Here is a 16,590-nt window from a genome sequence, read left to right on the forward strand (position 1 = left end):
TCTAGCCCCAGGATCTAAGCACTACAGAGTACAGCAAGCTGTACTGAGTAGCACAGACCTGTCTTGTAGAGGTCTCATTCTCTCCTGCTGTGCTTCACTCAAAAATTAACAAAGTTCTCAGGCAACAAAGTCCAGAGTATTTGCACATTTTGCAATTTTGGATCCAAGTGAAAGCAGCATTAAGAACCAATACAGAGAGGAAGTACAAGAATCAAATATATACCCTTTCAACTTCGTCATAACAAACGTGCACTCCCCACCAAACTCCACAGGTCTAATTTAAAAGTTTTCTGGCTGCTTTGTTAGCATTTACTTTTTCCTAGGACTAAATAAATTTAGCTTCTATAGAAAAGCCTTACCTTCACTCTTAGAGTACCTCTTGCAGCAGAGGTCGCATACATGAGCCATCAACTCCCCTTGCTCCTCCTCAAAATAAAGCAGCAGCAAGTGTTTTGAGCTTTGTCTGTGCTCATGCTGCAACCTACTGCTCTTACCAGTAAAACATCCAGCTCTTAAATCTAAACAAGCCTCAGAGCTAGGTTTAATCAATCTCCCCCTCACATTTCACACAGAAGCAGGAGATGTAAACTGTCCATTATGCACAGAAAATGTAAGAGCAATTTGCATCAGGATAGTCATGCCCCCAAAGGTATTACCAGATTTTAGAAGATAACCAAAGGCCCACAAATCCCACATTTGTACAAATTTATATTTCTTTGCATACCTGTAACAGGCATGAGCCACTGATGTTAAAGCCTGCTGCTGCTGTTCCTCCTTCTCTTCCAAGTGGGACTTCCAACGGCTCCAGAACTTCTGCAGCACCTGAAACAAAGACATGAAAAAACACAGATATCAAGGGAGGAGAAGAATGCAAAGAAAGAAATTCTTAAATGTCCTGCTGAAAATTGCATGCTGAAATGGTTGCCTCCTTCACTGCTTCATATACCAAACTGATTTTATAACCTCCTATGATTATTTCTAGTAAACGTCACCATTCACATAGGAAAACAGAAAACTAAAATAACTTATCTAAGACATGACAGTTGACAGAAGATTTTCTGTGGCTATTACTATTTAGGAACAAAGCCACTGATTTAATAATAAAGTATTTTGTATGTGAAACTGGACAGCTGAAGGACAGCTCAAGAAAAACTAACACAAGAACAAAAAAAAAGTCAAACTCACTGTAACTTGATGCTGACGATATGCCAGATTTTTTCTCACTTGCTGAAGACGAATGTTCATGACATTCTGATAAAGGCTCTTAAACCCAAGTTTCTGTAACAAGAAATGTACACAACTTTCATGTAATCCACATCAGCAAGCACTAAGTTTAGAACTGGCTGCTCCTTATAGACAATCTATGTTTGATGCTACTCCTTGCAATAGCTAGTATTTATAAACTTGTCAAAGCCACGCATCAATTTCCTCTCACAAATTGTCACTTCTCCAGCTAAACTAAAATTCCCTTCCACTTTCCCCAGGTTTTACTGCAAGACATCTAATTCCTTATTTAGCTATCAACACCACTACCCAAGTCCTTTCCCAATCTATCTCCTCCTTCAGTTCAAGATTCGTTATATAGCTTGTTCCTTATCAAAAAGGGAAAGGATGCACTTCATTTTTAGGTCTCCTCTGCACAGGGTCTTTTGGTCTACAATCTCACAATATCTTTATTCAGGGATAGCATTATCAGAGCATCCTGCCTTCAAGTGCTCTTACAGTCACTAATGTTTTCAATCTATGATCCAAACAGGTTTATTGCCATTCTTCTGATGGTCAGTAGTGACCCACACTTAAAAATAATTCAGTTCCGAAAATACTGGAACCTTGCTTGTGCCCATCTTTCAGACAGCCGTCAAGGACTGGTCATCTTTTTTTTTTTTTTTTTTTTTTTTTAAATAAACAAAACACAAACAAAAAACACTTCCTCAACTGCCTGCATATACAATAAGCTATCTTTGGACTCATGAAAAGAAGCACGTATGCATTACTACAGAGTGGAAAAAATAATTCCTGTAGCAAAACAGTGTAAGCAGACAGAAACATTTGAGACACAGGTGAAAAGAAGGAAAAAATCAGGGAAGATCAAGGGGAAAATGCTATCTCACAGTGAAATGGCTAGGTATAGTGTACCATCAATATTAATATCCTGCTTTACCAGCGTCCTAACTGGAAGAATAACTCTTTTGAAGAGCATTAGTTTCCCCATTTGGATTCAACTGGCAGATTACAGAATAGCTGGAATTTAGAAATCTGATGCCTGATCCAAACTCACTGTGGCAGAAAATGGTGCATCCCCCACTTAACACCCACGCACCACTGTTAATATTAAAGGCACGCTGCCAGTCAGAAATATTCAAATTCTCTCCACAGCCTCTTCCTAACACGTAACAATGCTCTTACCAACAGATGATGCTTGTAGTGTTTTTCAGCCAGCTCACACTGTCGAGTCTCTTCCACACACAATACAACATCTGTCACTGAGTTAAAGTATCTTTTGCACAAACATCCATCCTGATACAAACACAGCCTTCTCCCACAGAGGGGCACTAGATCTCCATCTAAACATGCTTCAATATTTGAATTTCCAGCACTGTTACGTGCACAAGATTTAATCATAGTCAAGATTTTGATGGCTTATCACAATACATTTCTGATTCACTGTTATGGAATTCCTCCCCAACCTTAAATTATCTTCTACAGGCTCTTAACAGTCAACAGGCTCACATACTGTAATTGCAACCGTTTTATTAATTGTTAGTATGGCCTTACATACATCTTTCTAATGATAACATGCTTGTTATCACCCACACTACTGTACAACACTGCTGCTTATTAACCAGATTTTGTCCCTGCGGGAATGCTTTTAACCTGTCCCTGATACAGACTAAATACAGATTGGATACAGTGCTTCCAGTGTGCAAAGACTCTCCATAAGGCAATCCTTGATGCTAGTTTTTCAATATCCTTTCGGTGAGCATGTATTCTTCTCCTGCACTCCAATGACAGCTGCCAATCAGAGAAACACTGACGGACTATCCTGCTTTGGTGATGCTCTTGGGCCAGCTCTAGAAAACAAACACACAAATTACTCATGACTTGTTCCATCCTGGGCTCATTTATATCAGATGAGGACATTATGTGAAACAACAGAAGCTCTAACGCTGAAAAATGGTAGTAAGAATTCACAGTAACACTCAGCTATGGGCCTATGGACTATAGTCTTGCTGATCACAAGGGCAGTTTTAGAGCAGTAACATACCGTACTGACTGAAGGGAAAGTTAAGATGCTGCATCACTTGTTCAACATACACAAGCCTGCTTACATTTCAGCATATTCCTATTACTAGTTCCCAGATATCCACACTGGATTCTTTTCCACTATCACCAATCCACAGGCAATTCACACAAATGTCTGAACTCATTCCAGTGACTTCCAAGAAAGAAGAAAAAGAACTGGTTTAATAATCTTCACCATCCTGTATGACTTGTGATTCGTCTGATTATCAAGAAAAATCTACACACAGATTGGTAACAGTCCTGAACACATCCTTCTCACAGATATCTCAGGCAGAATAGAATATGCAATGTGCAAGTCTTCATCAGGGGAACTGTAAAGCATTCTCTTTTAAATCACATGGAAAGCAGGTGATCTTCCCCACAGCTCGGTATATAACCTTAGCTAGCCAGGCCTGTAACAGTGTACAGTCCAAGTTGCATCTCATCATGTGTTAAGCAAGCAGAAACATTGCAGCATCTCCTAGAATAGAAAACATCATCACTGTGCCCTAGAGCAAAAGGGGCTGAGCCCTGTTCTGTCCTAACTCACCATTTTCACTCACCATTCTGAAGTTTCTTTGTTCTATGGAGATTTAAGTATCCCACCCACGCTTCCATGCATCTCTTCAATTCATAGTGCTGATAGTGAGTTACTGCTCTAGTCTCCTTCTGCTTGTAATTCTGGCTGCATAAATACAGCTCTCGCCACTGCAACCAAGCCTGACAGAACAATTGAGGAGGGAGGGCCGTAAGGGTTAAAAACCGGACAAAATTAGGGAAGTACAACAAAGAAGAGAAAAAGAACATACAAGCAATAGGAAATTCCATGTAAGATCTAAAGGTGAAAGCTAGGAGCAGTGAGGTTCCTCCTCACAAAGGAAAAAAAAAAAAAAAAAACGAAAACCAACCACAAACAAACATCAAAGGAGTATCAGCACAGATAAGGCCAATCAACAAAGAATGTCAATATCAAACTTCTTTTTATACTTTCACACTGTTTCCATTGAAAGGCCAAAATAATACTTTTCGAACAGCCTTTCTTTCAGACCCAGTATATTCATATAAAAGAGAATCACATCTTCAGATACAAGATTTCCCAAGTCACAAGTTTATCTGCTTAGTAGAAAACTGGCCTCATGCAGTCAGTGTTGCCATTTTAGTGTGGGCCAAATTAAATACTATCACCTGTTTTTAATGAAATGGACAAAAAGCCATAGTTCCAGTGAAAGAAAGAAAACCACATCATTTTCATTTCAGTTAAGATGGATGGTTTACTGAAGGACCTGACAACCTTCTAAGAATTTGAAACACTGGGTTGTATTTTCTTTCCCCAAAATGGAGTTAAACATGCTCACAAAAATTCATTAAGATGTAAGAAATGTTGTCTTACACAAAGGCAAGGTGCTGCCAAACAGCTGACCACTGCTATCTTGCCTCCTAACAGGAGAGTGAATTGGACCTCCTCTGTAGAATGTGGCATTCTAGAGAGCTGGATGCAACTACCCTTCATGCCCTGCTCAAAACGCCACAGCTGCAAACTCATACACTTGTTTTCTTTTACCTCTTATTTACCTGTGACTAGTTGCTCTGGTGGAGACAACTCTGACACTTTCACTGTCATCAAGCACTGTATAAGACAGTATCAATTCCTTTGAAGAGTCTGCTTCCTAGCAAATATAAGACATGGATCCAGTTTGCTTTGCCTAGATTTCTTTTAAAGAAATTTTTCTTGTGAAAAAATTGTTTCGATCTTCTTCATAGAATCACAGAATATCTCAAGTTGGAAGGGACCCATAAGGATCATAGAGTCCAAATCCCTGCTCTTTGGAGGACTACTTAAAACCCAACCACATGACTAAGACCATCATTCAGAGACTGCTTAAACTCTGACAGGCTTGGTCCACTTTCCCTGGGGAGCCTATTCCAGGGACCATCCACCCTCTCAGTGAAGAACCTTTTCCTAATGTCCAATCTGAACTTGCCCTGACACAACTTCATTCCATTTCCTCCTGTTCTAATATATTCTTCCATCATAAGCACTGCAATTTGCAAAGCAAATGAGCGTAAGGCCAATTTTTTATTCATCTGCAACATTAGTCACACATGCGTGCAACTTAAACATTAGAAATGGTAGTAGCTGAAGCTCCTGGGACTTACTCGAGATTGCAGGCTCTGGGCCCAATGCTGCAGAGCCAAAATACTCATTTTATGTCCAGAGCAGTTCTGGTAGTATCGTCTTCTCCACACTGCCCATGATATGCTGCCAAAACAACGTTACAGACATGTTCAAACACAGGCTCCATAGTTTGGTGCATGAAATCACCTTTCTCTCACTGGGAAAAGGTATGAACAACAATCTTTTAAATTAACAGTCTAAGGGCATACCAGAAGAATTCAGACACATACACAAAAAAAAAAAAGGGGACCAAAAAAAAAAATAATAATCAAACATGGAACAAAGTCACTGCAGGAAAAGATAACAGAACACAGGTAAAGACCACAGCCTTAGAGTCAGAGCTCTCTGCCTGTTTTCACTCCATTCTTACCGAAAAAAGCTTCTTTCTCTGAATGCCAGTGCCACAGATTGCATCCCATGTTTAGTCCTTTGAACATCAACATAAACCAGCCAGCACTGCCAGGTCCTGAGCAACTTTTGCCTCTTTGCTGTGCACAACAAAAAAATTACAGGATCTTAAACTCATGCAAGAACCTGGCATTTTTTAACCACTCCATACCACCACTTGTCCCTGACCTCCAGTTCCCTCAACCTGCAGTGACACCTCGTGGGAAACCCTGAAACAACAGCCACGACAGTCAGGCATGACCAGCCACCCTGGCTGAGGGTGTCACACGGACAAGAATCTCTGAAACGCTGACAGCACCATGCCTCTTGTGCAGAGCAGCGTGAATTATCAAACAAAGGCATTGCTTTGTCTTCAGTGCTTACAGGGTATATAACTGTATAACAACACTCAGCGTAACAAACTTACTCAGTAAGAATTACAGGATTTTCTCTGGTTTGTTTTAAAAAAAAAGTTCATCAGGTTCATCAGTAGCTTTTCAAGAGTTACACTCTATTACAAGCAGAGAAATCAACCAGAAACAAGTCAAGTTTATTTAGCAGGCTGGTCACGCAGCTAAAAACAGAAATGTGTCACAAACTCTAGTTTATCACTTTATGCAGTGCACTGTACTTCCTCCTCACAACAGTCTGGCTCATCAGAACTAACATTATTGAAGCTAAGTTATTAGAAAAAACATCATTGATTTTATGCCACTTCACACTTATTCTAAAAAAAACTCACCACACTTTTTTTTTTTTTTTTAAGGATTTCCTGGTGATCTGGTGAATCAAATATTAACCTACCTTGTAACAGGTCATCTTTCTATCTTTTTGACTAAGTAACACACAGCTGCTTCTGTAAGTACTCTGGCCTTACTTAGTAAGAAAGGAAATCTAGACAGCATAGTTTGTTTTCAAAGATGCCAGTCTGTATTATATTCTGAAGCTACATTCATATGCAGAGAGACCAGTTAGTTTATTTTGCAAATCAGCACAGAACAAAACCACAGTATCATCTTTACAAGAGGGTCATCCTCCTCATTAGGGAAACAGATACTCCCTGAAATGAAAGGAAGTTGCAACCAATATAGGCTACTTCATCAGCAGGACAAATCCATTGCAGAACAAAGAATCTACACAGTAAGACAAGGGACACTTCAAAAGCTTGGGCTTCTTTTCAATTACAAGACACAGGCTGGTAGGAATAGTGAATACAGATAAAACTTGTGCATTTAATACCACAAGGAATTTTTATCTAATTTCTGTAGCCACAGTTGATAGAGAATTCCAGTAACACATTCTATCAAGAAATATCTATTTGAACACATATGGTGCTAAAGTAAAAAAAAAAAAAACAAAACACAAAACAAAAAATCCCACACAAACAACAAAGCTACAAAACAACAACCAAACCACCCCCCCAAAAACAAACAATGCAATCCAGAGCAGATGGAGAGGCCCTTAAGCTTATTCACTGACATCCTTTACTAACTATATAGCTACACAGTAATGCAGCAGACAGAAACCCCGCACCAGCTCTAGACACAACCATATGTACCTAAAAGCATTACACTTCCATAGGGTAGAGGAGGTCAATGTGCAAACATGTACAAGGGTCAGAGATTCTGTATAAATATTTCCCTTCGAAACTCATATCTCAGTACGTGTCCAAATAAAGGTAGTTGCTGTCACTTCACTCACCATGAGACACCGCAACATAATATTTGTCCCTCTTTCTTTGCTGCTGGCATACAAAGGCTCTCCAAGCCTTGAATATCAAATTATGGAGTGAATGCCTGAAAAAACAAAAGTGCCATTCACTGAAATAAGTTACCCATGCCTAGAAGCAGGATTCTTTCAAGTTCAGTTGCACTCTAAAGATATGTTGGATAAGAAAATTTGAATTCATCCTAAGACAACAGCAACAACAAAAAAAATGGGGCAAGAAAAATATGAAAATAAGCAATTAAGATATTGCTCCTTGCTTAGAGATGCTGTTGATGTAACTTTGCTAACTGGTATAACTCCTTCAGAACCTAAGAAACATACTATATAGAATATGAGAATATATATATATATATATATGGGAAGTCATTTCACAAACCTGTAATGGCTGGCTGCTCTGAGGCTGAGCTTTCTTTCTCTGCAAACAGTCCACCACTCCTTCCACTCTCCAAAAGTTTTTTGAAGAATCTTCTGGTCATAAAAGCATCTAAACAGTTGAAAGATTTGGACATGGGAAACTTTATGCAGGTTTCCAGATGGACCACGAATTAGTTTTAATTAAGATTATGCTACCTCTTTTCCAGTCTTGTCTATTAACCTAACAGCATCTAATTGCATTTAAAAAACACGACCCTACTGTGACATTTTAATCCAAGACTCTGGGTAGTATGACAAGAAGAAATCAGCTTACGGACTGTAAATACTTCACATATAGTAAAGACAGATGTTGTTAAATTACTTGCTAAATATCAGACTGCCAGTTGACTTCAGACTAATGACTCGCATCTTTTACCCTCAGTTCTGTGTTTTAGCAAACAACCAGCAGAGTTGATAACAGTATGTGCATTTCCCTTGCTAATTTTGTCTTGTTATTTTAATGCAAAATATTTTATGGGTAGAAATAAATACAAAAGCTCCTGCAGATTTTATAATGCTTTGGTATTTCCACTGTGTTCCTAGTAACAGCATGCTAATCTTAAATCATTCCAAATTTTAAATCTTCACAAATAACATTTAAACGGGCTTAAGAAATCCTTCAGCTACTTGCACGTCATCTATGCTAAAAACAAAGCTGTCCATCTGCTCATGTACCTTCTCCTTCCAATGGATGCTAAGCCATGCACAAAATGGATTCACAGGTCACATATGACCTTCAAAGCCTTTAACCTCAGTAGAAGAGTCTCTGTTTTTATACCCTGTTTTAATTAACACATACCTGACCAGGTAAGAATTGATGCTACATTTCAACTAAATTGTGAACAACTAAAAATTCAAATACAGGAGGGTCTTCATGAGGGAATTAGGATTTTGATCACCTAAGTAAAAATAATGGTCATAATCCACTACTTCAAGCAATTATATATATATATTTTTTACTTTAAAATATTCTCTTAAGCATTTTTCCATGTGGTCAAGATGACCTGGGCAGCAACCTAAGAACTGGAAAGTCTCATCAACTGAAGTACAAATACTTTCCAAAAATTTCTCATCTCTTCGTATTTGTGGAGAAAAAGAAAATAGAAGGACCCCTGAAAACATAACAAGCTAACAAACAAAAAGCACACAAGCCCAGACACACAACCTTTGATCACAACTATCCCACTAGCTTAATGAAATTGGTCATGTCTACCTAGAGGTCCCTCAGTGAAACACATACTTTCACAAGTTGCAATTCATAGCTACCTACCCCAAGCCAAGTTGCTAAGTCATTCCAAGCACTCAAGCAGAAAAGGAAAAAAAAAAAAAAGAAAAAAAAAACGAAAAAGAAGTGAGCTATATGTTATTTTTTTTGGACTTGGTGCATTAACAGAACATTGCAAATAAAAGCTATGGAGAATGGGGGCCTCTTAAATCTAAAATGGCAATTAATTATTCTGTATTTTCCTTGCTGAACTTTATAAAATGTATTTCCACTCATCCTCCTAAAAAAAATAATCATTGTCCTTAATTTACACACAGCCAAAGTAGTGTAAATTCAATATATGGGATAGCAAGAATGGTAAGGTTCACAGGACAACTTCTGTTTACCAACTAAAGCAGACATAGTCAGAATATATTTGATACAGTACAATGAAATTGGGTAACTAAGGGCCTGATCTTATTCTGACTAGAACAAATACAGGTCTTTCCACTGGGAACTACTTCAGTTCCCAAGGGTGTGGTCAAACAAGAACGAACATGCAAATTAAAGCAAAACAAGAGTATCAAAGTGTTGGTTTCCAGTACCTGACATAACACTAACAGAAACAAATTATTTGTCACAGGTATTTCAAAGTCAGACAGATACAAAGGATATATAGATATACATTAAGAACAATACTGCAAACAGTAAAATGAACTGAATTTAAAGATCTATCTCTAGTTATAACTTTGAAAAATCATTAAATTTAAAGCAGGTATCACAATCATACTCCATCATTTATATGCATGTACAATTCAACTTCATCAAGACACCCACAATTCACATGAACTTAGTTAGTAAAGTTTAACCATGATTATTAAAAGCAAACAAAAATCAGGAGCCAGAAGGGTATTCAAAGGAAACATTCAAGCGATCTCAAAAGACATCCAAATACTTTCTTAGCAGCCAATACTCTCTTGGCTCCATGGTACAGCACCAGACCATTATTAAAAAAAAAAAAAAAAAAAAAAAAAAACAACCACAAAAAAACATCCTTATTTTCTGTAATTTTATCTACCTGGCTTTGGAAGGAAGAACTTGTCCAAATGTCTTTTTTGCCCACAGATAGAAGAATCTCCTTGCTAGATATCTGGAATATAAGGAAAGGTTAGTTGCCTTTGTACTCATCTGTTAATTCCCAGGCAGCAGTACAAATAGGAACTTTTATGCTGGTTTCAGTATTAAGGCTAAGGGTTTGGTTTTCAGAGATCAATGCATATATGAAATATTTACACCCTGAAATCAGTACCTTTAACAGGACTATTCACTAAGCATAGAGGCCCAAGCATCATTGCAAGACTTGAATAGGGACTTACTTCTTTAGGAAACCTAGGCAGCTGAAATGTCTTCCAAGCAGTCCACTTACACCCAGTGATACTAATGAGCAGGCTGCTGATTAACTGGGGAACCTTTTTCTGATTTAGAAGCTGTAACATCACTGTTTCCCTGAAGTCAGACGGCTCAGTCAGATTTGTTCCCAGAATAGTTGAGCCAATCTAATGCTTACCCCTGCCTGAAATCAGCAGATCTTCCTTCTTCCTACCTCCCCCAAAGCATTTCTATCTTTCATCAGGCTTCTCCTAGTACCAGTTCAACTCACTAATCTGTGATACTATCAACCTTCCCCTCCTTTTTTTTCAAATGGATTTAAGAGTTAATTGGCACACAGAGGGCCCCAACAAGCACCACTGACATCACAAGGTAATTAATTAAAGCACACAGCCATGAACAGGGCCTGCCTCTTTCAGCAAGTCTGAGTTGCTATATCAGCTCCACTTGTTCAACAAATAGTAGGTTTTAAATCTCTAAACAACTACCATCCCACCTTTGTCAAGACTCCTTCAACAAACAAAAGTAAAGAAACATAGGAGGAGGGCAAGACTACATCATTATACCTGGCAGCCCACTATCAAAACATATTGTTATATAGCCATTTTTAAATTTTACATTAGAAAATCAAAACTGTATGAAATCTGACTGTGCCAATGCATATCCTCAAGTTACCGCAAGACATCTTCAAAACTGTCTGGCATGCCTGTGAACAAAAATCTTTGCCTTAGCCCACACTTGTACTACTAGAACCAGAGTTCTTCAGGTCTGGTCCCCCCTGATCCGTTCAGTGAAAATTATGTTTTTTCTTTATCACCTGATTTGTAACTCTTTTAACCTTCTTCTTTGATGCCAGGTATACCCAATTTGATCCAGATGGTCATGACCTCCATCCTGAAATTGATGTATGGTAGACTGGGGAGCAACAGATTGCCTAGTTACGTGCATTTGATGCCTAGGTAGCTGTCGGATTTCATGCATCTTCAGAGATTTTGAACTTAAAATGAAAGAAATGTTTTTGTGTAAAACCACGTTAACTGCAAAGAAGTGGCATTCTTTCAATAAATTAATCTATAACAAAAGTATACAATCACAGACAGAAGATGACAGATACAAAATATTAAAATATATCTACTGCTTCTGGCATTTTTCACTATCTGGAGTTTTAAAGTTGTTTTCCCAAGACAATCAGGAAGACATTTCAGTGCAATCATGTCACAGACAACTCCTTTCTTCTCTAAAGTTGAAATGAAACAGCCCTAAAGTGCATTTGTGCTTCCTCCTCCCATTTGTGTGCATGTAGTGTGCCTTTACCGAGATCTGAATGTGTTTTTCTGCCTTTTATTCTCAAATATATCAAGGTATTCTGTCTATTGATGAAAAATTCTCTGAAGGACTAGAGAACTAAAAGTGAGAATTTCCCATTTTAACATGAAATGCACTTATAGATACAGTTCTTTCATAAGAAACTCTTTCCTAATTTTGCTCATATTTTAACTGTGTTTCTTCTTTAAAAAAAGTAGAAATGCCTTCCTGTTTTTTACACATCCATCATTAAAAAGCAAAATTAGGCATATTTTTCCATTATACAGTTTACTTTCACATGTACTTCTAATCTGAAAAATAACAGGTATGTTTTTAGGAATTCTAAGTGTTTTGTCTTTCAGTAATTTTCTGAAAGCAATAATAAAAAAATCTAACCAGATAAAACTTGTTGAACCAGTTGTATTGAAGCTTCTTTCCCAAAACAAATATTGCCACCACCCTGAAAATTTGCACGTTAAAACCACAAACACATTCTTGAACTCGTAACAGAAAACAGAAAAGGATAGTCTGAAGTCTGACCCTAATAATCACCTGAACCGAGCTAGGAAAAACATGACTGCAGCCAGAAAAAAATATGGTTCCAGGAAGTTATTGGAACAATCCATACCAGTATGTTCCAGGAGTTTGGCTGAGTAACTGCTCACAGTATTAACAGATAATTGGGGCAGGGGGAACAACAAAACCAAATCACACCCACAAAAAAGAACCCCACCTCATAGGAGGAAATACGGTATTTTTGGCTTGTTTCAGCAAGCTGCAAGGAGCTAAAACAAAGCTTGTGAAAGAAAACAAGACCTATATTTTGTGTGACAAACATAAATTCTTGTTCTCTATAAAGTATTATTTGAATGTTTTCTGAAATAGGTGGGCTCCATCTGGCAGACAAAAGAATTCTGCTCACATCAAGATGTGTGGTTAAGGCAACTGCACACACTTTTGAAGAAAAGATTTCCAGGCACTTTTAAATTTATGCAAAATAGCTTTCAGCACAAGTTCCTATACACATCTATTAGGCCCAATTCCCTTTAAAACCATGTAATCTGCTCCAAAGGTAAACCTGGTCTGACTGTTTGCAATGATAAAGTAGTCAAAAAATCAAGCTCAGGTAGAACATACAAAAGGTGTGTATTATCTAAGGTATGTGAATACTTAATGATCTTCCAACATATGTAATATTTAACAGATTATTCCTAAATTTGAATCACTGTGTGTGCTACACATATTTAGTGATGACAGCCCATGTCCAGGAGCATTTATGGCAAGTAACCACAAAAAATAAGAGTTGAATAAGGATCATTTCTCCCTTGTGAAGTCAGAAAATAAAAGCATGGGAAGAATAGGAGAGCTGACTAACACCACAGAATAAATCTATGGTTGGGCTAACAACTATATCCAAATATCTTACATTCCAGTTTAATATCTCAAGCTCAAGAACATCATTTTTATATTTGAATGTTATGGTAACATAAACCCACATAAAGTTGTGTTTTGTGATGGGTTTAGGGGTGTTGTATTTTTTTTTTTTTTGAAGAGGAACAATTTCTGATTAATAACATTTCACAGACACCAATAAGCCCTCATATGAGAATAACTTAACCTTTTTCTGTCCCCTGGAATGCCTAAGTTGTCATAACTATAAAAAAAACCAAACCAAATTACAGCTGAGATCTTTAACAAGGTAGCACCTTATTCTTGCTTACCTGCTTCTGGATTTCTCCATTCTGCTATAGTTCCAAGTCTGCAGTAAAGAAATGCACTCTCTGCACTGCAGTGTTGTATACTAGCTTTAGACAAAGCATAAATTGGTTCGTTATTTGCAATGAATCCATCAAATGGATCTACACTAAATGCAGTCTGTATCTTAACAACAGAATTCCACTCAACCTGCATACAAATAACATAATGCAACTCTAGATGTTTAACTTGAAAAGCATGTCTGTACACTCATAGCCTTGATGACCTGAACAATACTGTGCTGACATAATCTATCAGTAATAAAGTCATAACCATCTGAATTCTGAGACAGCAACTGTGCCTAAAGATGTGCTAGAAATATGCTATAAAAAGATGACTATAAGTTATGTTGTCCTATTTAGAGATAAATTAATAATCAAAGATGACAAAATCAATGCCCAATCAAACTGACGCCTTTTTTTTTTTTTTTTTAACTGCTAAGCTTCTCTCCCTTAACAAGCACATAGAAATGAGGAAAACAATGAATTTCACCCAGCTCCAGTGAGCACTTCCATACACACTGAACCTTCCACCTGCCGAAGGTCTCAGGGAGAGTAAGGATCTCTGAAAGCACCTGGACTTACAGCCAGCAATTGCTTTGTTAGCATGAGATCCAAAGTGGGCATTTCTGTAAGGTTTAAGGTGTGACAGAAACAAAAAAAAAAAAAAAAAAGCCCAAATATTTACTGCAGTTGAGATGAGTTTGGCCTGCACGAAATTTCTTTCGGCAGCGGAGAATTATGAACTGAATGCTTTCTGTGCTTATGGACACGCACTCGCGAACCACAGGACGCTGCTCTGAAGCCCTGAGGGGCCGGGGGCCGTGGCGGCAGCGCTTCCCCCCCCCCGAGCCACCCAACACGCGGATCCCACCCCGCTTAAAGTGCTGCGAACCCCGCAGCCAAAGCGACGCAGCATCCCCCCCCCCACCTCGGGACCAGCCGCGCGAGGGCAGCGCCCTGCGGGACACCGGCACCCCGCCCGCCGGGAGGTCCGGGGCGGCCTCGCAGCGCCTCACGGAAACCGTGGGGGGAAGGGGGGCAGCAGCGGGAACCGGGAGGGTCTGCCCTCCCTAACCGAGACATCCCCACTCCGGCTGTTTCGCACGCCGCCTCCAAGGGGGGGGGGGGGGGGGGGGGGAGGGGGGAACCGGTGCCCTGAGGGGGAACGGGACAACGAGCACCGCCAACGGAGCACGCGCCCTACCCGCCCTCACAGCGGCACCGGTGTAAGACCCGCCCACCCCCACAAAGAGGGGCCGGAGGGCCCGTCTCGGCGGTGCCGCCGCAGCGCCCCCCGGCGGCGGGGAGGAGCGCAGCCGCGGCCCCCCGCGCCGGTAGCGGAAGTGCGCGGGGCACGCAGCCGCCGCCGGGACAAACGGGGGTCGGCTTCAGGCCCGAGCAGCGGGACGGGGTCCCAGCGTGCCGCGGCACCGAGCTGCTGCTCACGCTGAAGGGCGGGTGGGGGAAAAACAAGTATTTTGCCATTTCTGTGCCACTGGGCTTTCCTGCTGTGAGCATCCAGCAGCCAGCATCCTACAACAGATGTGCCTTTAGGAACCAACAGTATTTCCGCTCGCAGTAGGGTGAAACACAACTCCCTTCAGCCTACAGCATCTCGCAGCAGCAGCTCGGCGGGAGGCTCGCGGCCCACTGCTTGTGATCGAGTCTCGCTGCGTGTTTGTTTGAAAAGCAGGCTTGCTAGGAGCAACTTCATAACAGTTACAACGCTATCTTATTTGTAATACAGCACTTCGTCCTTTAAGAAGGAAAAATAAGACGTTTATTTGTTGCATTCCACAGGTAACCAGTTTTTGACACTGGTATTCAACTTTGTTAGCAATCTGGGCAGAAAACGTTTTATTTGCCAGATCCTGCAAGTGCCTCCTTTCTCCCACACACCCCTCTCGGCCCAAGGAGTTTGGAAATCCAGGGTCTCTGCGGCATTTCTGGGTGGTAGTGGGGATGCGGGTGCTGGAGCTCTGCTCCCCAGCAGCACCGCAGGCAGACGGAGCAAGCGATCCCGCTCGGTAAATTCCTCAAACTGATGTTGAAACCAATTTCCACTCCTTATCAGCAACAACTAAAAGATTTGCCAGGCGCCTCTGGACGAGCTGTTCTGCTCGCTGCCCCTGTTTGCACTCTGCTGTCCCGTGGAAACGCCAAATTTCACTTTGTCAGAAAACTGATAAAGGGTGTTTTAAAATACACACAGCAGGACAGCGCAGCATATGCGGTGCACTGGCGTTTCAGGCCGACGCTGCCGCTGCCCCCTCAGCGCCGCTGTCGCCCTGTCACAACCCCCGTCACGCTCCCCCGGGGCCGGGCCCCACGCGGCGGGAACACGAAGGCGCTCGGTTGTAGGCGGGCGCTGTCAGGGAGACTTCCCTGAGCCCGTCAATGGCTCCGTACACGCGTGTGGGTGCGCTCAGGGAAGCGCTCCGCCGCGCCACCCGCCATCGCCGCCGCTGTCGGGCTCGGCCCGCGGCGCTGAGGGGCCCGCGCTCGCCTTGCCGCTTCCCGCCTTTCTGCCACCCCGCGGCGGCCCGTCCCCCGGCGCCCCGCACATGGCGCGCCCCCCCTCCCGCCGCCGCCGCCGCTGCCGGCGTCCGCCTCCCCCGCAGGGCTGCCCACCGAGAGTGCCTGCAGGCCCTCGCGGCGCCCCCAGCCTTTCCTCACCCACCGCAGTGCTCGGAAGGTGAGACGACAGTTCAGGTGCGGTTCAACCCGCGGGCGGGGACGCGCCGCCCGGTAGCGGAGCGGCGGGGAGTGGAAAAGGGGGATGGGGGTGGAGAAGCTCAGCGCGGGCAGCGGCACCGCCCGCCTTTCCCAGTCAGGCGCCGCGCGGGGGAGCCCCGGCGCGCGCGCCCGCCGCCGCGCATGCGCGCAGGCCATTAAATGGGTGCGGGGTGGGGAGCGGAAGGCCCCGGTTACGGCGGCTGAGGAGAGAC

The 16,590-nt window shown here is 41.6% G+C and overlaps 1 protein-coding gene across 3 annotated transcripts in view; it reads right to left on the reverse strand.

Moving 5' to 3' along the window:
- Positions 1 to 14,482, reverse strand: part of SFI1 (SFI1 centrin binding protein) — a 30,621-nt gene extending 16,139 nt beyond the window's left edge. For all 3 annotated transcript variants that reach the window (XM_033001485.2, XM_033001484.2, XM_009968271.3), the window contains exons 1-12: positions 13,607 to 14,482; positions 11,398 to 11,577; positions 10,270 to 10,341; positions 7,950 to 8,057; positions 7,547 to 7,641; positions 5,829 to 5,946; positions 5,440 to 5,542; positions 3,846 to 4,002; positions 2,910 to 3,071; positions 2,407 to 2,477; positions 1,186 to 1,278; positions 725 to 822 (exon numbers count right to left, since the gene is read on the reverse strand). In XM_033001485.2, the coding sequence (XP_032857376.2) occupies positions 725 to 822; positions 1,186 to 1,278; positions 2,407 to 2,477; positions 2,910 to 3,071; positions 3,846 to 4,002; positions 5,440 to 5,542; positions 5,829 to 5,946; positions 7,547 to 7,641; positions 7,950 to 8,057; positions 10,270 to 10,341; positions 11,398 to 11,577; positions 13,607 to 13,626 (1,277 nt within the window). In that variant the 5' untranslated portion in view covers positions 13,627 to 14,482. The remainder of the gene's footprint in view (positions 1 to 724; positions 823 to 1,185; positions 1,279 to 2,406; positions 2,478 to 2,909; positions 3,072 to 3,845; positions 4,003 to 5,439; positions 5,543 to 5,828; positions 5,947 to 7,546; positions 7,642 to 7,949; positions 8,058 to 10,269; positions 10,342 to 11,397; positions 11,578 to 13,606) is intronic.
- Positions 14,483 to 16,590: the final 2,108 nt, after the last annotated feature.

The sequence above is a fragment of the Tyto alba genome, unplaced genomic scaffold (assembly GCF_018691265.1).
Source record: "Tyto alba isolate M040663 unplaced genomic scaffold, T.alba_DEE_v4.0 Super-Scaffold_44, whole genome shotgun sequence".
NCBI lineage: Eukaryota > Metazoa > Chordata > Aves > Strigiformes > Tytonidae > Tyto > Tyto alba.